Source organism: Hemiscyllium ocellatum, chromosome 5 (genome assembly GCF_020745735.1).
Source record: "Hemiscyllium ocellatum isolate sHemOce1 chromosome 5, sHemOce1.pat.X.cur, whole genome shotgun sequence".
Lineage (NCBI taxonomy): Eukaryota > Metazoa > Chordata > Chondrichthyes > Orectolobiformes > Hemiscylliidae > Hemiscyllium > Hemiscyllium ocellatum.
This window is the reverse complement of record NC_083405.1, coordinates 88358061-88380834: the sequence shown is the minus strand read 5'-3', so window position 1 is coordinate 88380834 and position 22774 is coordinate 88358061. Positions and strand designations below refer to the sequence as shown.

At 40.1% G+C, this 22774-nt stretch overlaps 1 protein-coding gene across 2 annotated transcripts in view; it reads left to right on the top strand.

Annotated features, from left to right (window-relative positions):
* Nucleotides 1-22774, top strand: part of steap2 (STEAP family member 2, metalloreductase) — a 66279-nt gene that overhangs the window by 19173 nt on the left and 24332 nt on the right. The window contains exons 2-5 of one of the 2 annotated variants that reach the window (XM_060825557.1): nucleotides 5448-6598; nucleotides 12394-12468; nucleotides 14127-14634; nucleotides 20609-21136. In XM_060825557.1, coding sequence (XP_060681540.1) covers nucleotides 14143-14634; nucleotides 20609-21136 — 1020 coding nt within the window. In that variant the 5' untranslated portion in view covers nucleotides 5448-6598; nucleotides 12394-12468; nucleotides 14127-14142. The remainder of the gene's footprint in view (nucleotides 1-5447; nucleotides 6599-12393; nucleotides 12469-14126; nucleotides 14635-20608; nucleotides 21137-22774) is intronic. The other variant, XM_060825556.1, reaches the window with a different exon arrangement.

The following is a 22774-nucleotide window of genomic DNA, read 5'->3' as shown; positions in this document are numbered from 1 at the left end:
GTGTTCTGCCGGTGGAGGAGTCCAAGGACCTGCATGTCCTCGGTGGAGTGGGAGGGAGAGTTAAAGTGTTGAGCCACTGGGTGATTGGGTTGGTTGGTTCGGGCGGCCCGGAGGTGTTCTCTGAAGCATTCCGCAAGTAAGCGGCCTGTCTCACCAATATAGAGGAGGCCACATCGGGTGCAGCGGATGCAATAGATGATGTGTGTGGAGGTACAGGTGAACTTGTGGCGGATATGGAAGGATTCCTTGGGGCCTTGGAGGGAAGTGAGTGTGGAGGTGTGGGCGCAAGTTTTACATTTCCTGCGGTTGCAGGGGAAGGTGCCGGGGGTGGAGGTTGGGTTGGTGGGGGGTGTGGATCTGACGAGGGAGTCACGAAGGGAGTGGTCCTTGCGGAACGCTGATAAGGGAGGGGAGGGGAGGGAAATATATCCTTGGTGGTGGGGTCCGTTTGGAGGTGGCGGAAATGGCGGCGGATGATACGTTGTCTGCGGAGGTTGGTGGGGTGGTAGGTGAGAACCAGTGGGGTTCTGTCTTGGTGGCGGTTGGAGGAGCGGGGCTCAAGGGCGGAGGAGCGGGAAGTGGAGGAGATGCGGTGGAGGGCATCGTCGATCACGTCTGGGGGGAATCTGCGGTCCTTGAAGAAGGAGGCCATCTGGGCTGTGCGGTGTTGGAATTGGTCCTCCTGGGAGCAGATGCGGCGGAGACGAAGGAATTGGGAATATGGGATGGCGTTTTTACAGGGGGCAGGGTGGGAGGAGGTGTAGTCCAGGTAGCTGTGGGAGTCAGTCGGTTTATAATAGATGTCTGTGTTGAGTCGGTCGCCCGAGATAGAAATGGAAAGGTCTAGGAAGGGGAGGGAGGAGTCTGAGACGGCTGGAGGAGGAGCGCCTCATCTTCCGCCTGGGGACCCTCCAACCACAAGGTATGAATTCAGATTTCTCCAGTTTCCTCATTTCCCCTCCCCCCACCTTGTCTCAGTCGGTTCCCTCAACTCAGCACCGCCCTCCTAACCTGCAATCCTCTTCCTGACCTCTCCGCCCCCACCCCACTCCGGCCTATCACCCTCACCTTGACCTCCTTCCACCTATCCCACCTCCATCGCCCCTCCCCCTAGTCCCTCCTCCCTACCTTTTATCTTAGCCTGCTTGGCTCTCTCTCTCTTATTCCTGATGAAGGGCTTATGCTCGAAACGTCGAATTCTCTATTCCTGAGATGCTGCCTGGCCTGCTGTGCTTTGACCAGCAACACATTTGCAGCTGTGATCTCCAGCATCTGCAGACCTCATTTTTTACTCTTATAATAAAGGCAAGTATCCAATATACCTCCATAACCTTAATTTTTCCTTCCCTGCTATCTTCATGATTCTATGATCATGCACGCCAAGGAACCTCTGATCCTCTGTCATTTCTAGGGTCCTATCATTCAACTTGTTAGTCTTCCCAAAATGTATCACCCCCCACATTTCTGGACTAAATTCTATTTGCTACTGTTTAACCCATCTGAGCAGCACATCTAGTGTATAGTAGGTTAAAACAAGGAAAATATTGGCTAATCTTGAAGCCAGCAGGAACTTATCAACTTCCACATTTAACTGGAAGGTGCTTGTAAGCACAAAGCAAACCATTGTTGCATACTCGGGACTGCTATTAACTACTAAAAGCTGATTTGCCTTACTTTTACAATGGATTCTGGCTTCAATTGCCAGCAGACAGGTTTACTAGGATTTCTGCAACAGAGGAAATTGATGGACCTGAGTAATTAGCATCATGGAAATCCTTGATCATACAAATATATCACTTTTTTGCTCACAGATTTGTTCTGATAATATGATTTTACAATTCTTGATGTAACTTTCAAGATAATGAAAGTCAATTCCTTCTACTTTGGAGTTATTAAAAATTATTATCTGCACTTCCCATCTTACGTTCTCATTTCCAGAGAGGTTTTGATGTTCTGCTTAATGTTTCGAGTTGATAATCTTCCATCCAATAGAATTAAAATTACAGGCCTTGTATGTGCACTGTTCCATTAAGATCTGTAGTCCTGTGACTGAATAAACAGTTTTAGTTGGAGGCACAAAAACAAAGATTATTTGACAATATAACCTGAAGAAAAGATTGTTTTCCAATTTGAATAATATGAGAAAAAACAGGAGCTACATCAACCTTGTTAATTCATTGGGGAGCTATATTAGGATCCCATGGTGTTTTTACTGGACAAATCAGAACCAAGACTAAAATCTGGATAAGATCACATTTTTATTAATAAAGTGATCAGCACACAATCCTGGATATCTGGATTAACATCAACATTTCTGCAGCTGTAACATTGTATTCTTCACTTTGTTCTAATATCCTAATGCACTTTGAATGACCTGATATGCCTGTACTGCACACAAAATAAAACTTTTCATTGTACCTAGGTACATGTGACAATAATAAATCAAAAGGAAGTTTATTACACAAAAAAAGCCAAGCTATTTCCACTTCACTCTATTTGAAAGACTCTGAAATACAGAGTAAAAATCCAAGCCCATCTGTCCCAACAACATCACTTGCCACTTACTCAACCAGAGAGAACTCCTTCACTATAGTTTCTACAGGTTTGACTTAATTGTTCCTTTCAGTTCATGGTCTCAAGAGTTCAGTACACTCTTCCTTGATAAGTCACACAACTGTCCTTAGACCTCTTAGTTTCAAATAACCCTTCTGGGTTTTAACCAAACACTTCTGGTCTGGAGCTTTCAACTTCACACTGATAAAACATACTTATTTACTTTTCTGAAGTCTTTCCTTTCTCTATATGTTGTGTTATGACCAGGGATAATAAGCCAAACCCAAATCACTAGATTTGCAACATTACGAAATTAAAATATTCAGTGACCCTCAAAATTTCCCAGTTGTTCCTAACTAGATTTAGAAAATAGATCTCAGACACCAAGTTTATAATAAACAAAACTTAACAGTTTATTAATACTGTAACTTAAGTAGGGCAAACCTAAATAATGCGGTAATCAAATTAATGTCTGTGATATCAGCCCAATGTTCTTTGATCTTATTTCCCATTCATATACAAGCCGACATAGTTAATGGATAAATTAAAAAGAAAATAAATGATGGATGTTGCCTTCATTTACTCCCTGGATAAGGAGTTGTTCAAAGACATTTATGTATGTCTAATTTCAAAGTGACTGACAAATGTGGACTGTCGATAAACTTCCAGAATTATTTACGTATTTCTTATATATTGTGGATTATTTATGTATTTCTTACACACTGGGATTCTTTTCTTGAAACATCTGATTATTCTTTTTCAATAGAAACTAGAGAGTAAAATGCAGCAGTCGATCCCACAGCTTTCACAATGACTCTGCACCCACCAAAACCAGTCAGGGCCAGTTTACTCCCTCCTGTTCTTCTTTTTAATTAGTAATCTCAGTGGTTTGGTATTTCGTATTGGTATTCCTTTGATTGACTAACTCAGCATGCAGTCAGCTGCCAGATCTCCGCATGATGATACATGCAGTTGAATACTCCATTGTGTTCCTTTGGTTAGTAAGCAAGTTGTATTATCTTGCAAACCAGCCACCAACAACAAACGTGTGTTTGGTTTTCTTTCTTTTTTAAAAACAACATGCAGCTATTCAATGTTGAACTAACCCTAATTTTGGCTTGCAGTTCCATGAAAAGATGCAAGGAAAATAAAAGAACAATAGTAAGGGTCTCAAATCAAACTTCATCCAGGACTTTTCTGAACTGAAAGTAACAGCTTTTCAAGCTATGGGTTTTTTTCTGAAGAAAGAAAAGATCCTGACCTTTGTAAACTGAAGGCAAGAAAAATCTCCTCAATTTTTACTCTGTCTGCTCGTAAAACCTTTCTTTTGCAAACAAATTCACATTAGCCATCCATGGACTCCCTCTCTCATAAAATTTTTAAAAATGCCTGGCTTTAGAAATCCTGACAAGTTATTTATTAAACTCACCATATACAGAGGAAAATCCACTTGCCTGAAGTTCAAAATCACAACCCTGGACTAAATGATATTATTTGATTTGATTTATTATTGTCACATGTATTGGGAGATATATATATATATATATATATATATATATATATATAAAATTACACTTTTTACACCATAACTGCAATGTCGTTCAATTTATTCAGTCTCTTGTACATATCAAGTTGCGAAGTCACTATGGAGCAAGCCATTGGGAGTAGTTTTGAATTGCTTCTCAGAGGTGGTATAATTTGAAAAGCCAGATGGCATTTCTCAGTTCCAGATACATCCATGGTGCTTGGAGATTGCATTGATTGGTGGATAGTTTCAATATGAAATTAATAAAGTCAAAAACAGCACTTTTTATTTTATATATAACAAAAATACCTTTATATGCATGGTAATTCTTAATTCATTCAATTTAGTTAGAATAGTGCACCCTCAAGTCCCCACATTGCAAAATGTGACTTGCTGATACTGGTAGATTAAATTAAATTCAAACCTGTAATGATTGGCCTGAGCTAAAAGCATTATTGCAAATATTTATTTTTTTTACCTTAATAAAACCATTAATGAAATCAATGTAAATTTTCTCTTGCCAGGTGTGATTAGCCAGATGGTGCCTTGTTAATGGGGTGCCTAACAGCCTGACAGTAAAGCTAACAAGGCACTTGGGGTTACATTTGAAATTAACCGGGGTTTCAAAATGGCATAGCGCCTCCAGCAAGTGTCAATGGAGAGGGAGGGTGCCTAACAGTGGAGTTCATGCAGAACCTATCTGGAGAAAGGATGCACTTGTCAAAAAGAGGCCCATGGCTAGAGCATGAGACATCCAAAAGGTTTCCTCATCCAGATGTGGGTACTTGTTTAATTCCATATAAATTCAGTTTTCCAAATTTAACTTCAATTTCCCTTCATGTTTGTAAATGCCTAAACTCCAATGGAATAAAGAATCCCCGATTTATGATCTTCAAGTCTTCTGTGATGGCAAGGTTACATAGCACATGCATCAAGCCATGATGGTTGACGTTGAAAGCAGTTTCAGTATATTTGGAGTCTCAGGTATTAGCAGTGGAAATTGGCCCTTCAGATAAAATACACATATGTATTCTCCTGATGCTACGGAGGAAGGGAACTGTATTCTTGCATGCATATTCAATTTGAATACTTCAGCTTACTGGACAGACCGATGTACCAGTGGTTAAAGATGGATTAAAGATGCACAGCTAGTTATGGCATCTAACGGCCTCAACCCAAGGGAGTAAGTGGCATTCATGGTGGAACAGCCACCACTATAGTCAGATACATTGGCACTAACAAGTGCATTGGTCACATCTTATCACCAAATGTGAAGCCATTTATACATCCTGTATAGAGCAAGGCAGTAGGTGGCATTTCTTCAAAAAGGACTTGACCTAAAGTGAGTGTGATTCGTTTATCCATTCAGGTACCCACATCTGATTCAGAGTGACTAGGGTCACAACTTTGAGAGCAAGATCCTCCAGATGCTTTGCAAGGTCTATGGCATTGCCAAGAGAGGCTCCACGCCCGATCATCCAGAGGGAGTGAACACTGAAAATAATTCAACCATACTCTGCATGACTGTTGTGTATCAAAAATAGTCTGAGTGGCTCCTGGACATGGTTTATTTTGGAATGGCACCCTGTTCTCACCCACAGGCTATTTCTCCACGCTATCTTTTCTTTGGACAAGACCCAGACCTTACATATCCTTGTGCTCACCACATCTACTGATGGAAATGGACAGGTAAATGAATGAATAGCTAAGCATCACACGAGCTAACCTAGGAGTTCAAGATGGCATCCACAAGATCCAAGAAAGGAACACTAAGAAGGAAATTGATTGAATAATAGAGGTGCTGATTGGACTGACTTTCCCCAGTCAGAGCAAGAGTATTCTTCCTAATCAATATTAGTGGTCAGAATAAGCCCAAAATTCTGAATCATACTGAGTCATCAAACAGCTGGACACACATGGCCACACCAATATTATTAACCAATAGCTGGAGAGCAGCCTCAGAAAACAGTTCATTGAGTGGGAGTTGTTTCATGTCAAAATTATGTAATGGAACCTGAAGTTGTGGTGCCTGATAGCTCATACGGAAGAGCAAAACAATGAGGTACCCTGGAGTTGGTTGTGAATCCAGGGAATATATGCAATGTGAGGAAGCCTACTCCTGGTAGATGGCTCAGAGATGACTGGCTGGGACGCAACAACCCCTGGAGACCTGACCACAGTAGACTGCAATGTGGTGATCTGCTGCACAGACTGGACCCCATGAAAAGCACCAATAAAAGCTGAGGAGGTTATCTTGAAGAAATGTTGGCTATCACCCGAAACTTGCCATTTTCCTGGATCGGTAATGCAAGAAGAGCATGCTGCAAATAATGAGGACCCAAACATTCTAGCCACCATAGCACAATCAAACTTGCTAATCACATAATTGTTTCATTTCACTGCATATTTGTAAAGGCCAGATACCAATGGAATAAAGAATTCTGACGTCATGGTTTTTGGGCTGTCCATGCGCTTGAGTCTCACATTGCAAAGTATTAATGAAATATGTCTAGAAAAAAAGTGAGTAAAATTACTTGCCACTGTCGTAGATTATACCTGCAAATGATGGAAGTGTGTCTCCCAATATCACAATCATAAACCCAATTTCCAGAGATGTGACTTGGAGAGACAGTGAGTTGAATGGCTTCCTACTGTGCTGTAATAATTCTGATGCACAGCTCTGTGATTATAATATGTATTAAATTATGCCTTTTGAAAATATCCCATCTGCTTATTGAATATAACATATATTTAATTTATTTGTGGTCCATCAAACTACCTTAAATGCTCACCAGAATGACAAATATCGAAAATCCCATTGTAAAATTTTTCATAGATTATTTTTTTAAACAGCTCAAATGCAGAATATCCTCATTCTGAATATAATTATTACTGTCCATTGATACCAGAGTGAAGAGTTAGATAGATGTTGAAGAATTGAATTCATTCATACAATTGGTTCATTTGAAAGATGTCTCACTATGTATTCTGCAGTAATGGGATCAGCAGTGGATCAGAAGACATGAGGTCAAAAAGCTGGTCCATTTTTTTCAAAGTTGTTCCTTTTCTCAAGGATACCGTGTCCTTGGTTTTTTCAAAGGGGTCGTAAACAGTCCGGGCTCCAAATCTACTGGTTTGGTACAAAGAGAAAGGGGTATTGGGAGGCCTTTTTGTTTATATGTAAACAGATGAGACTTTAGGCCAAAACTTTTATGTTTTTAGAAGTATAATGAAAGGGGAGCAGCCAGTCATAGAGTCATAGAGATGTACAGCATGGAAACAGAACTCTTCGGTCCAACACGTCCATGCTGGCCAGGTATGCCAACCAAACTGAGTCCCACCTGCCAGCACCTGCCCCATATCCCTCCAAACCCTTCCTGTTCATATACCCATCCAGATGCCTTTTAAATGTTGCAATTATACCAGCTTCCACCACTTCCTCTCGTAGCTCATTCCATACATGTGCTACCCTCTGTGAAAATGTTACCCCTTAGGTCTCTTTTATATCTTTCCCTTTTCACCCTAAACCTACGCCCTCTTGTTCTGGACTCCCTGACCCCAGGGAAAAGACTTTGTCTATTTATCCTATCCATGCCCCTCATGATCTTGTAAACCTCTATACAGTCACCCCTCAGCCTCAGATGCTCCAGGGGAAAAAGCCCCAGCCCATGTTCAGTCTCTCCCTATAGCTCAAATCCTCCAACCTTGGCAACATTCTTATAAATCTTTTCTGAACCCTTTCAGGTTTCACAACATCTTTCTGATAGGAAGGAGACCAGAATTGCACGCAGTATTCCAACAGTGGCCTAACCAACGTCCTGTACAGCTGCAAGATTACTTCCCAACTCCTATACTCCATACTCTGGCCAATAAAAGAAAGCATACCAAACGCCTTCTTCACTGTTCTAACTACGACTCCACTTTCAAGGAGCTATGAACCTGCACTCCAAGATCTCTGTTCAGCAACACTCCCTAGGACCTTACCATTAAGTGTATAAGTCCTGCTAAGATTTGCTTTCCCAAAATGCAGCACCTCACATTTATATGAATTAAACTCCATCTGCCACTGCTTGGCCCATTGACCCATCTGATCAAGATCCTGTTGTAATCTGAGGTAACCTTCTTCCCTGTCCACTACACCTCCAATTTTGGTGTCAACTGCAAACTTACTAACTATACCTCTTATGCCTGTATCCAAATCATTTATGTAAATGACAAAAAGTAGAGGACCCAGCACCGATCCATGTGAAACTCCACTGGTCACAAGCCTCCAGCCTGAAAAACAACCCTCCACCACCTCCTTCTGTCTTTACCTTTAAGCCAGTTCTGTATCCAAGCGGCTAGTTCTCCCTGTATTCCGTGAGATCTAACCTTGCTAACCAGTCACCCATGAGGAACCTTGTCGAACACTTACTGAGGTCCATAGAGATCACATCTACCACTCTGCCCTCATCAATCTTCTTTGTTACTTCTTCAAAAACATAATTTCCCATGCACAAAGCCATTGTTTGTCATTTATATAAATGATTTAGATAGAATATAGCTTGTAAGTTAATAAGTTTTCAATCACACTAAAATTGTGGACAGTGAAGAAGGTTATGTAAGATTGCAAAGAGATCTCAATCAATTAGGTCAATGGGCTGAGGATTGACAGATGGAGTTTAATTTGGATAAATGTGAGGTATTGCATTTTGGTAAAACAAACAGGGGCAGGACTTATACAATTAAAAGTAGGGCCTTAGGTAGAGTTGCAGAACAGAGAAACCTAGGGTTCAGGTCCATAATATTTTGAAATTTGCAGGTGATTAAAAATGTACTTAGCATACTTGCCTTCATTGCTCAGACCTTTGAGTACAGAAATTGGGAAGTTATCTTGAGATTGTTTATGATGTTGATGAGGTCTCTTCTGGAGTACTGTGTGCAGTCCTGGTTGCCCCCTTAGAGGAAGGATTTTATTAAGCTGGAGAGGGTTCAGAAGAGATTTACCAGGATGTTGCCAGGAATGGAGGGTGTGAGTTAAGGGGAGAGGTTGGTTAGTCTAGGACTTTATTCACTTGAGTGTAGGAGGTTGAGAGGGTGACCTTATAGAGGTTTATAAAATTGTGAGGCGTATAGATAAGGTGAATAGCAGGTGTCTTTTCCCTAGGGTGGGGTATTTCAAGACTAGGTGGAGAAAGATATTTAAAAAACTTGAGGGCAATCTTTTTACGCAGAGAGTGGTTTACATGTCGAATGAACTTCCAGGGGAAGTGGTTGATGTGGATACAGTTACAATGTTGAAAAGATATTTGGATAAGCCCATGAATAAGAAATGTTTGGAGGGATGTGGGCCAAGTACAGGCAGGTGAGACTAGTTTAGCTTGGGATTATAGTCGACATGGACTGATTGGACCAAAGGATCTGTTTCTCTGCTGTATGATTCTGACTGTATGATTCTATGATAAGAGATATTGAATGTTTAATCAAAAAAGAAAATGAAGCATACTTATGTTTAAGGAAAATGAAATCAGACAAGGTCCTTGATGAATATAAATGAAACAGGAGAAAACTTAAACAAGGAATTAGGATGGCTAAAATTGGTTATGAAATTCCTTGTCAAGTAGAATTAAGGAGAATCCCAGGGAATTTCTCACCCTGGCAAGGAATTAGGAGCAAGAAGGTAGCTAGGGAAAGGATTGGTCCACTCAAAGACAAAGGAGGGAATTTATGTGTGGAGCCAGAGGGAGTGTGTGAGGTCCTTAATGTTGGTATTCATGTGACGGGAGGGTATGTTGAAATTCTAGGGCATGTTTATACTAAGGAGTAGATGTTGATGTTTTGAAAAACGTTAAGATAGCTATGTCCTCAGTGTCTTATGGGACTATCTCAGGATACTAAGTGAGGCAAGGGAGGAACTGAAAACAAAAAAATATTGGAAATTACATCAGGTCAGACATCATCCATGAAGAGAAAGCAAGCTAACATTTTGAGTCTAGATGACTCTTCATCAGAGGCAAGGAAGGAGATTGCTGGAGCCTTTTTAGCCACAGGAAAAGCCCCCGAAGACTGGAGGATAGCCAACATTGTTCCTTTGTTTAAAAAGGGCAACAAGGATAATCCTGGAAATTATAGGCCAGTGAGCCTTACATCAGTGGTAGGAAAATTCTTGGAGAAGATTCTTAAGGACAGGATTAATCACATTTGGAAAAGAATGGACTCACAAAGGATAGTCAGCATGGCTTTGTGCAGGGGAGGTCTTGTCTCACAAATTTGAGTTTTTTGAGGAAATGGCAAAGACGATTGATGAGAACAAGTCACAGATGTTGTTTAAATGAACTTTAGTAAAGAATTTTACTAACCTCATGAATGGTTGGTCCAGAAGATTAAATAATGTGGGATCCATGGTGAGTTGGTAAGTTGTTTACAAAATCAGCTTGATCATAGAAGACAGTGGGTGAGCTGTGGAGGAATAGTTTTCTGACTGGAGATCTCTGACCAGTGGTGTTCACAAGGATTAGTGTTGAGACCTCTGTTGTTCGTAATAAATATAAACGATTTGTATGATAATGTAGGTGGTGTGATTAGTAATTTTGCAGATGACACAAAAATCGGTGAAGTTGTGGATAATGGGGAAGGTTATCAAAGAATACAGTTGGAATGTTGGGCTGAGAAAGCAGGTGGACAAATGTGAGATGATATATTTTGAGAAGTCAAATGCAACAGGGAATTATACAGTAAATGGCAGGACCCTTAGGAGCATTGATTTCAGGTAGATTTTTGGGTACAAATCCATAGCTCCCCGAAAGTGGCAACACAACTGGAAAAGGTGGTAAAGAAAGGCATTTTTCTTCAGTTTCGACGTTGAGTATAAAAGTTGGCAAGCCATGTTGCAACTTTAGTTAGGCCACATTTAGAGTATTGTCTGCATTTCTGTTGCTGCACTATAGGAAGGGTGCAAAGGTGATTTAACAGGACATTACTTGATTTAGCTAAAAGGAGAGGTTTGGACAAACTGCATTGTTTTCACTAGAACATTGGAGGCTGAGGGGCGACCTGATAGAAATATGTAAAATTATGAGGGCAGGGATAGTCAAGAGTCTTTTTTCCCAGGATGAAAATGTCAAATACGAGGGATATAGGTTTAAGGTGAGAGGGGAAAGTTTAAATGGAGATGTGTAGGGCAACAGAGGGTGGTAGGTGCCTGGAATGCACTGCCGGGTGAATTGAAAGAAGCAGATACAATAGCAACATTTAAGAAGCAGTTAGACAGACACATGTTGGTATTCATGTGACGGGAGGGTATGTTGAAATTCTAGGGCATGTTTATACTAAGGAGTAGATGTTGATGTTTTGAAGGGAATGAAGGGATACAGATGGTACATGTGCAGACAAATGGGATTAGGTTAGAAAGACATCGTGGTTAGCACAGACATGGTGGACCTGATCCTGTGCTGTACTGTTCTATGTGCTGAGGTGAAGTATATTTATTGAAAATTTGAATATTAGGAAATTAATTTTTGAGTATTTGATCTGTTCCTTTCCCACCTCCGCCTCATAAGCATAATGCACTAAACAGTTCCAGTGCCAAAACACTAAATGGTTGTAATAATAAAACGACTGTTCAATTAAAAATCTATATCATGTGTCATGGAATAATGGTTTTGTGATTCTGGATTTTCGTGTCAATTTTCTCTACCATACTTTCTGATACCTGCAACAAAAATGTGTGCAGTGCCTCAAGTTATATCACGTTTTTGTTTTATGTTGTTAATTTATTAGTTTTTTGCAGGGCAACTGAGGGTAATTAATTCAATCAATTGCTAGATTTGTAATGTATTTATCAAATAAAACAAATAATGTTTAGTTGAATCTGTTGTAATTGGAGCTAAGACTAAAGTAGAATAACTGTGAAGTTATAGTTCCTGCATGTACTATTTGTTAGATGTTAGTTAAAAGTGTCTTGATATAATGATTGCCTATTGCTAATCCAAATTTAATATGAATTTAATTTTTTGTAATGATCTAAAACTGAAGGTTATTATGGTATTTCCATTGGCAGTAATTGCTAAACCAATATTTAAGATTCGTTAATGAATCCCCGAGTCAAAAAAAAAATGCAGGAGAGACAAGAGGGCAGGAGAAAGAAAACGTGGGGCTGGTAAATGACTCAGTCTGTAGATCTGTGACGCGATGCTGGACAAGAACACTGTATGCATGCAGATGAGTCCCTGGTGTTCTCTTCAAAATAGAAAACAGTCATTCAGGACAAGGAAAACATTTCTCAAAGTCACAAATGCATCCTAATGTTAATAATGACCTCTTTTCTTCCTTACCAGATCATATTTCCTTTAAGCATACCTAGTATTTATGCGGAGAGATCAGTAAAAGAGGTGGTGAGCCTTTACAACAAGGTCAGTAAGAAATTCCTGCTTTCTGCTCATAGATGCAATTTGTTGTCTTTTGCTGCTCTTTACTTTGTATTGAAGTGGGTAAAAATATTTGATGATTTTTGAGGTAAGTATTATTTCTTACGTACTCACAATTTTCACTATTTCTTTTCATAAAATTAACATAATCATCTGTTAAAGAGTGGTGCAGTTTTGTAATTATAAGTCAGTGGATCTGTTTCTGTATGTTGAAAATATATTAATGCTAATACATGAAAAATTCAAATCAGTTGCTGCATTTAGCCATCTGCTTGATACTGCAGAAATGGACAGTATGTCTGTGTCATGCATTAAGCAGTTAATATTTTCATCAGTAACCAGTCTGACTTCAAGTTTACTTCGAACTTGCCTCAGTGAATTGATTAGTATCTATGCTGTGATTATAGTGCCCACTGAGAGTAAGAGGAATGATCTTCTGCTTTATGTTTTGAAGTTGCATTGCTAGGGCTGAATTCAAAAAAACTTTCTCATTGAATATGGGTATAAAATGCATGTGTTATGTTGTGCTTGTGGTAAAGAACAAAGATCAAAGAAAATTTACAGCCCAGGAACAGGCCCTTTGGCCCTCCAAGCCTGAGCCGATCCAAATGTACTGTCTAAATCTGTCGGTCAATTCCTAAGCATCTGTATCCCTCTGCTCCCCACCTACTCATGCATCTGTCCAGACACATCTTAAATGATGTTTTGAAGCATAAAGCACTGGACGATCCGAAAACATGTTTGAATATCTAGTTAGTGAGATCAGTATTTAAGTCCATAGTATCCATTTTCATTATAGAGTTTGTATTATTTCCTCATCATTATGACAAAAATAACCTAAATATGGCATATGCTGTTGTTGTCTTTGGAATTCTCTGCAACTAAGATTATGTGAGATGATTGCATATGAGGTCATGGTACTTTGGTTACTGACTTGGTTTGAGGTCAGTGTAGTGAGATGAATAAAAAACAAGGAGTATGCCCTCTGTCAAACAGACTGCAATAGTGAAAATTTGTATGGACTTGGAGATCTACTAAATGTCCATGATAAAAATTTAAGTTTAATAAGCAGGTGACAGTTTTACAGCAATAATCAGGTCTTCAGAAAGGAAGTAAAATTTCACAATTTTCTTATCTGACATATAATTTTAAATATTGACATTGAAAGAGGTGTTAGAATTCATGCAGGTTGTCACATGTCTAATCCCTAGCTGTCTAGTTCAGTAGACTGGAAAAGAATGGGATGTATTATGTTATCAGCAGTCAGTGTGTGCATTTATGAGTAAGGCTAAGTGAGTGGAATTATAGTATATATAATCTCAGGAAAAGGGCAATGGACGAATGTGATGGTTCCTTTTGAAATATGTGACCAATCCTTTGTAGTTTTTTTGAAGTGTAGTTTCTGCTTTTGGAGTTGTCCTTTACAAATCCAATAATAGAACTTTTGGATTTCAACCAAATTATAGATACAGTTAAGTTCAATACAATTCAGAATATTTATCAAAAATATTCTTCAAAATCTGTCATTCATTCTTTTTTGCAATCATCAAACATATAAATCAGTAAAGCATCTGTGAAATGTTAATGTATTGGAATAATTGTGTTCCTTTTCTCTTCTCTCCTCTCCCAACCCATCATAACAGTTTCTGTCTTTCAGCAATGGATTCCATCTCCATCATGAGGAATGTGAAAGACGCCAGTGAGACCTTCTTACCGAATGACATGAGTGGCTTTAAGGAAGCATCCAAGTCTGCCATAGGGATTTTAGGAAGTGGAGACTTTGCAAAATCACTGGCAATCAGATTAATCCGATCTGGGTACGCTGTTGTAATAGGGAGCAGAAACCCCAAACGAGCTGCTGGGTTCTTCCCTCCAGTTGTTGAAATTGTGCATCAGGAAGATGCTGTTTTGAAAACCAATCTTATATTTGTTGCTATGCATCGAGAGCACTATACCTCCTTATGGGACCTCAAGCACTTACTAATAGGCAAAATCCTCGTGGATGTGAGTAACAATGTACGAATAAACCAATACCCAGAAGCCAACGCAGAGTACCTTGCTTCACTATTTCCAAATTCTACTGTGGTAAAAGGCTTTAATGTAATATCTGCCTGGGCACTGCAGTTTGGTCCAAAAGATGCTAACCGACAGGTATGATTGCGCTAGGTTGGCCGTTTCAAACCAGTTGCAAAACTGTGATATCTGGTCAATTACTGTTCGAATTAGCACGAGTTAAAAATACTGAGAATTCAGCATTCATCAAACTCAAGCTCCCACAATTAGATATGCAACCCATGTTATCAAAGAAGTTGTTTTAAGTAAATCTACTCCACCTCCTTTGAAACAAAATATTTTAATATTTTGTGGAATTGACTTTAACCTTTAACCAATGCAACGGTACTAAACTTATGTGTTTAGTCCCAGTTTAGGTGCTTTTTCTTCTTTGTCTATTTGGCATGTGGTTCAAAATGTTTTCTTCCCTACTCTTCATAATTAGAATTAAACCAAATAATTTATCAATGTTCTTCAGGGAATGAAATTTACCACCCCTGCCCTGTTCGGACTATATTTGTCTCTAGACCAGCATTAATATAGTTGACTCATAAATGCCTTTGAAAAGGCCCTACAAGTTACTCAATTGCGCCTGGTTCACTGCCAGGGATTGGCAAATATGATGGCATTGCCCGCAATACCCATGTACCAAGAATGAGTGTGATAAAATAAAATCCATGTATTCATTATCAAAGAAACAAGTTTGCACTGTGTGATAGCACAGTGAAGAAACTGGGTCATGTATTTTTATCCTTCATGTAATTTGCAAATCTAGAGAACTGTTTTTGACCAGAAATCAGGTTAATAGAATTTTGCCAGTGTGTATTGTCGCAGTTGCTGACTCTTGTTGGTAAAATTTAAGAGATTTTCTTTAGGAATTTATGATTCACCTAAAAGTTCACTTTACCACATTTTTATAAAGATTAGCTATCAATTATTTAATATCTTTCATATCTTCAGGATATCCCAAAGTGCGTCACTACCAGTGAAGTACTTTGAGGAGCGTAGAATATAGTAGCCGGTTTGCACACAGCAAGATCCCAATTACTATTGCTATTATTATTGACCACTAATACACTTTCATGATTTTGGCTTAAAAGAATAGTTATACATCAGAACCCGGGGAGCCCTGCTGTTGAATATTGTCAGGGGACATTTTAGAAGAGCTGACTGCACATATAGAGCTTCAGTTTAATATCTCATCTAAAGTGTCAGATTGGATTGGTCTGCTGAGGTGTCTGGACCCGGTTTAAATCCATTATCATGTGACAGAAGCAAGCATATACCCGTTGAGCTCAGACTCATGTCTAAAGCTAATAATGAAGAGATCAATTCTCTCTTACCAGTGCTAAAGTCATTTTACCGTCAGGTCAAAACTACATTTTATAAACTAAGCTACATTTTTAAAGATACGTTATTTTGTAATCGGTAAACCTCCAAAGTCAAAGGACTAAATGTTCCCATTTTCCATTAAAGTATTTGTGATGGTACGCAGTCTGCATGGCTCACAGTGGCATTTCTTTTATAATGCTCTGCTCTCTGCCAGTCTAACTTTGCAACTGGGATATTAGCACCCCTCTCATGTAATCGCATGACAGAAGAGGCAGAAGTGCTCACCATTACCAAGACCTGCAAGTGTTGATGTTACTGATACCATATTTAAATCTCACCCATACACTACTTCAGATGCTACAAGCCAGAAACAGTCCTTCACGTTGTAGTGCTCCACTATTATCACTGAAGGAATAACCCGAAAGGCAAGATAGTTCTCCACTTTGAGACAGGGTTCTGGAGTTTCTGGTAAGTGGAATGGTGGAGAGGAGGGCAGTGCTTTTTCTTGCTGCAGGAGACAATGCCATCAAACACAGTCAGCCTGGATTGAGATAACAACCCAGGTTAATGCCATGATTTCTCTGCAGTAAGATTAGATTTGGGAGGACTGTGTTCTGAATACATCATTAATAAGTCACCACAGCTATCAAGGGGAAACAGCCCATATCTTTGGTGCCCAGAGGGCTGCCGGAGACCAGACACCAACTCAGCTGCAGGCAAAAGACAACTTCAAGTCTCAGCTATTATTGATTTTGTTAAAATGCACAGACAGGCAACAGGCAGGTTTGTCAGAGGAACTTACTAATTAAACAGTAGGATGACAGAGTCTTTCAATGTTATCAGACTGTGCTAGCTCCAACATGTATGCGTCTGTATGTCTCCATTGGCAGAATAGTGATCATCATGGAGACCCAGATCCAGCACAATCAGAATCTGCCAGATATGTGCTTAGACTTGCCCTCCCATCATTATAACCATACGTATTCAGCATTAATGCCAACAAGGAGACGACGAACTTTGACGACACTCCACTCAGGGAGACAGGATGGTGTACCAGCAATAACACAGAGAGGAAGAGACACATTCAAAATCCCCAGAAACTTCCCTTCAGAACAATCCAGCAGTGCCCTTCCTTTCCGCCTCCTGTGATTCCCAAACAGCAGCAGTTCAAGCTGAGAGGGGTGACCCTGCATCTGGGCAGGACATGTCTGAGTAGGACTGGGCCTTCTAAGTCCAAATACCCCAAGAAGGACCCCCAAGTCTTCCGGCAGAACCGAACTATTAACAGAGCAGCTCCCTCCGATCCCACTGTGGAAGTTAGGACTGAGAAGTAAAGGAAGGGAGAGGAAAAAATAACTTATTGAGGTGCAAAGGTGGCATAGATGAAATACCATTGTAAATATATTTTGAGTTAGACTGTTAAAATTACTGTTGTAATGTCATTTGAAGTATTGAATCTGGTTAAGTCACATCCATGTGAGAGATAAGCAGCCTCTTCAGACATAAGGATGAAAGAATTTGTACTGGCCAAGCATAGGCAGAGGGTGGTGCGTGTATGGAATGAGCTGCCAGAGGAAGTGGTTGAGGCTGGTACAATTGCAGCATTTAAAAGGCATCTGGATGGGTATATGAATAGGAAGGATTGAGAGGGATATAGGCCAGGTGCTGGCAGGTGGGACTACATTAGGTTGGGATATCTGGTCGGCATGGACGATTTATATCCGTGCTGTATATCTCTATGACTCTATTTAGCAACTGACAAGCAACCAACTCCTTGACAGCAGATAGCCTCAGATGAAGGTATCCTTGAGCTATGATGTTAGTGACTGCAGCCAAGGTGCTGCATTTAAGGTGGACACTGAGGCAAACACAATATGCAATTATTGTACTAGGGCTTGGCATACATCATTCCATGTTTACCCCCATCTTATCAAGGAGTATACGGAATCAGTGATAATTATATACACCACTGGAGGGAAAGTTCCATTCTGTCCATCATCTTTTTAAGAGAGCACACTGTCATTCAAGGCTAGAAGATGTACAATGAACAACTCACATGTCCACTCTCCCTCATAACGCAGTGATCTGCTGAAAAAAGCTGCACAAAGTTGCTTCTGTCACCTCCAGCTGTCGGGCAATCTAGCAATGTGTTCAGTCTGAAACTATGAAGGCTAGCTGATAATGGAAGAGTCAAAAGAAAATACCTTGGTATTATATTCAACCTGATAGATATCATGAGAGATTTTCCTGCAAGCCAAGATAGATATGTTAACTGAAGCGTTCAAAACTACCTAAACTTGGCACTAATAATGTTATTGTACTGATTCACTGCTGCTCTTTCCGTAATGGTCAGTAGGACTTGTAATGTGTGGAAGCTTGAAACTGGGTTCAAAGATATGAAGTGCACACTCAGATGGATCGTGAAATATTTGTTCAGCAACAGAAAAGGTGAGAGACTGCAACAAAAGCAAGATCCACATGTCCTTTGTACTAAGCGGGGCTGCTTGCCATGTTAACACAATTAAATAAGATTGAAACCTGGCTATTCATCCTGGAAGTGGATTTAATTAGGTTCTCTCTTACCTCTTGAGCTCAATGATGCATTGTCTGCTATGCACTCTTGAAGGTCCTTCCCGTTAAGGTTCTGATTCTGCTTTTGAACAGGAAAAGCCTTGGCTCCCAGCAGCCATTCCTGTATGCCCCAAAGATCTTGAAGGAGACATAAACTGGTGAGCTGTCTAGTATGTAAATATCATTGCAGCACTCAGGATATCTAGTGCCTAAACCCAAAACCTGGCATTAATGGGCACATATAACTTGAGCATTGATGGTGTGGAAGACTTTTGCATTAACAAGGAGATGCAGGTCAATGATAGGGCACTGTCAAAATAACATGGGTACAGATGATAATGCTCTGCACCTAAGGAAAACCAGAGATGGTTGAGAATCCTGCTGCCCAAGCTGATTGACTCCCCTTGTCATGGGAGATGGATATGAACAGTTGTGATCTGGAGAAAATATCTTCAATGACATCTCAGATGCATTTATGTGTCAAGAATTGGGGACGCTGCACATTTCTCCAATTACTCCTTAGAACAAACCGTTTGCATAAAATTTCAGGGCAGTTGTGATGTGATAGCTGCTGAAATTGCCATCCCATCCTTCTGAACACAAGACCTCCTCCAGTAGATAGCACAGTTCAGTAATCGTGGCCTGGGAATCCAACTAGCAGCCGCATTGGCTTTCCAAGAACTGTAGAAAATAATAGTAAGGTCTGTAGATATGGGGTTAACTCGTCTCCTCTACCTTCTTCGGAGATCTTCACCTGCTGCTCCCTCCTCTGGAGGCTGAATGTGGTAGCCGCTGGAGGTTGTAGTTCTTGCTGAGCTTGCTAACAACACTGCATTTATGCTCTCCCATGTTACCTTCACAATTAAAGTCAGGCCTCAAGGACTCTCAATACAGTGATATCTATGTAGGATGCATGAACAAATGATCTGCGGGAAATATCAAAAATTAAATAACATCAATTAAAATTAAATTTTATGTTATTGCCCTGACACAATGTGCCATGGAGTTTCTGAAGGAGGTCATTAGTGCTACAATATGGAGCTCTGTAGTATATAACTTTATCCAACTGTAAAGTTTGCAACCAAAATCTTCACATTACATTGCGGAATAGAAATTTAGCAAAAAGCCACCATGATATGCCCCCAACCCACGGAAGTGCTGAATATTGTGTAATCATCAGTAAAGATCCCCACTTCTGACCTTATGATCAATCCGAGATGTTGATTGATGAAGCAGCTGAAGATGATTGGACCTACATGACTAACCTGAGGAACTCCTGCAGAGATATCCTGGAGCTGAGATGACTGACCTCCAGCAGCCACAGTCATCTTTCATTGTGCCAGGTATGACTCCAGTCAGCAGAAGGTTTGCTCCTTGATGCCCATTGGCTCCAATTTTGCAAAGGACTCTTGAAACCACACTCAGTCAAAAGCTACCTTAATGACTGGTCACTGTCATTTCACTTCTAGAATTCAACCCATTTTGTTCATATTCAGACCAAGGCTGTGATGAGGTCAGGAGCCAATTGGTGTGGTCGTATTCAAACTGAGCATCAGTGAGCAAGTTACATCTTTGGAAGTGTCATTTGAAAGCACTGTCATTGAACTCTTGCATCAGCTCACTGATGTTGAAGAGTAGTCTGACAGAATGGTAATTAAAGTACTTCATTTGGCAACTAGTAGGAATGTTGATCATAGGCGTTCCTGTCCAGACATTAATTCTGGTGGAGATGGGAAAGTGGTCGATTCAGGTTAATCACCATCCCTAGTATGATTATGTGCTGTTCCTGCTATCTGGTTCACAGGCAGCAAGAAAGAAGATTGCATTCCATGTTACAATTCGCTGATTTTTTTGCCAGATAAATTCAGTTCCATTTCCTAAGGTTAGGTCTTTCTTTTCTGATCAAAAGTCTTCAATAATTAAGAATGGAACAAAATCTCTTAATTTTTTAAAATACGTGAAGTTGTTGTTATATTTTCTCTTTGTTTTGTTTATAAAGAGGATTGTGGTAAAGTGACTTGATTACTGTGATTCTTGATTTAAGAATCTAAAATTTTATTTCAGCTTGCAATAGGTCAGCACAAAAATAAGTTTGTGTTTAATGATTATGTTAAAAAAATGTTGCCTTCAAAAGCATTGATACTTTTATTAATTGTCTGTTGTCTATCAGATTTACATTTGCAGCAATGTGATGGAAGCCCGGCAGCAGATCATTGAACTTGTTCGGCAGCTGGACTTTACCCCAGTTGATATGGGAACATTGGCTTCAGCAAAGGAGATAGAAAACATGCCCCTTCATCTCTTTACCCTCTGGAAAGGCCCTGTGCTTGTGGCAATTGGTTTATCCATATTCTTCTATATATATTCATTCATCCGAGACATTGTTCACCCCTATGTGAAGAACAAACAGAGTGACTTCTATAAAATTCCAATTGAAATGGTGAACAAGACCTTGCCTGTGGTTGCGATTACTCTCCTCTCACTTGTATACTTGGCAGGTTTGCTGGCATCTGCTTTCCAGCTGAATTCTGGAACTAAATATCGTCGTTTTCCTGCCTGGTTGGAACATTGGCTGCAGTGTCGTAAGCAGTTGGGGCTTTTGAGTTTCTTTTTTGCCTCAGTTCACACCATCTACAGTCTCTGCCTTCCAATGCGTCGCTCAGAACGATACTTCTTCCTCAATATGGCTTATCAACAGGTAAAGCAAATAATCTGAGCCTAGCTTCTTCTTTAAAAGCCTATGTTATTTACCTTATTTCTTCCCTTCATTTCCTGAGATGATGTTACCACCTTTCCTGCTTTCAAGCTGGCCCTGGATCATTAATCTACTGTGGTCAACATGTTAGCTGGCCAATTCTCAGGCCATTGACTCTACTGTTTTAAATGAGCTCTCACAAGACATAAGGCGACCAAGTGAAAATATGTTCACAAACCTCCACTCCCCTTTTGCCTATTCTCTGCCATCACTACTCTCTTTTTAGGCCCAGCAAAGAAAAGAGCAGCTGCAGTTCTGCAATCCTGAATCTGTCTGTGTGACCAAGATTTCCTAGCTGTGGACAGAAATTGTAAACCAGTAGATTTCAAACTCAGCTGAAAATGTCCTGGGCCAGAAGTACCAAAAATATGGAAGTGTAACTTTTGATGCTTCATTTTCAGCTGGCACACCTGCATACCTAACAATTCACAGAGAATTTGGAAACTGGTTAACAATGTTATCTATTCTCAGCATCTCTACACTGGGGCTGCTCAACAAGGATAGGGGAAAATGAGGTGGGAAACTAGAATAATTCATTCTCATATCACTTAATAACTTCATTTTTTTGCATCAACTTTAGGCAGAGGCCAAGCTTGACCCCCAGGAATTGCTGAATAATCTTAACCAATCAATAACCTAGGTGTCATTCCTGACTCTTCCACCTTGGGAAGACTTATTTCTCAAAATTAACTGTATAAGCTTATCTAGGATCTTACATGTTCCAATGCAAAATGAAGAAAACAATCCAATTAGATTAGATTCCCTACAGTGTGGAAACAGGCCCTTCGGCCCAACAAGTCCACACCGATCCTCTGAAGAGCAACCTACCCGGACCCATTCCCCTACATTCACACCTAACTATTGCACCTAACACTACAGGCAATTTAACATGACCAATTCACCTAACCTGGACATCTTTGGACTGTGGGAGGAAACCGGAGCACCCGGAGGAAACCCACGCAGACACGGGGAGAATGTGCAAACTGCATACAGACAGTCGCCCAAGGCTGGAATCAAACCTGGGTCCCTGGCACTGAGAGGCAGCAGTGCTAACCTCTGAGCCACTGTGCCGCCCCAATGCAGAGCACAGTATGAAACACAATATTTTGGACAGCGTGTTCTCAAATACTTGGCCCAGACAAATGGAAAACTCATGCTTTTGTGAAGTTCACTGAAAAATTGTGGCATAAGCTATGTTTAACCACTGGAAGTATACAGCTGAGATCATTATTGTGCTTAGCCAATATCCACACCTTGGTGCTTTCTAGCAGAAGTGAGAACTTGGGATAATTCTGTCAGCCCCAATCCTGACCAATTAAGCCATTTATAGTGTCTCTATTATCATATAGGCACTGCAAAGAGATATAGATAAGTTAAATGAATGACCAAACATTTACTAGGTGGAGTATAATGTCAGAATGTGTCAATTTGGCAAGAAATTTAGCAAAAGAAAGTACTTTTTAAATGGAAAGAGATTGCAAAACTCTGATGTACAGTGAATACATGACTCACAGAAACTTGATGTGCGACTATAGCCAATGAAATAATGTTGCTTATTGCAAAGGAAATGGAATACAAAAG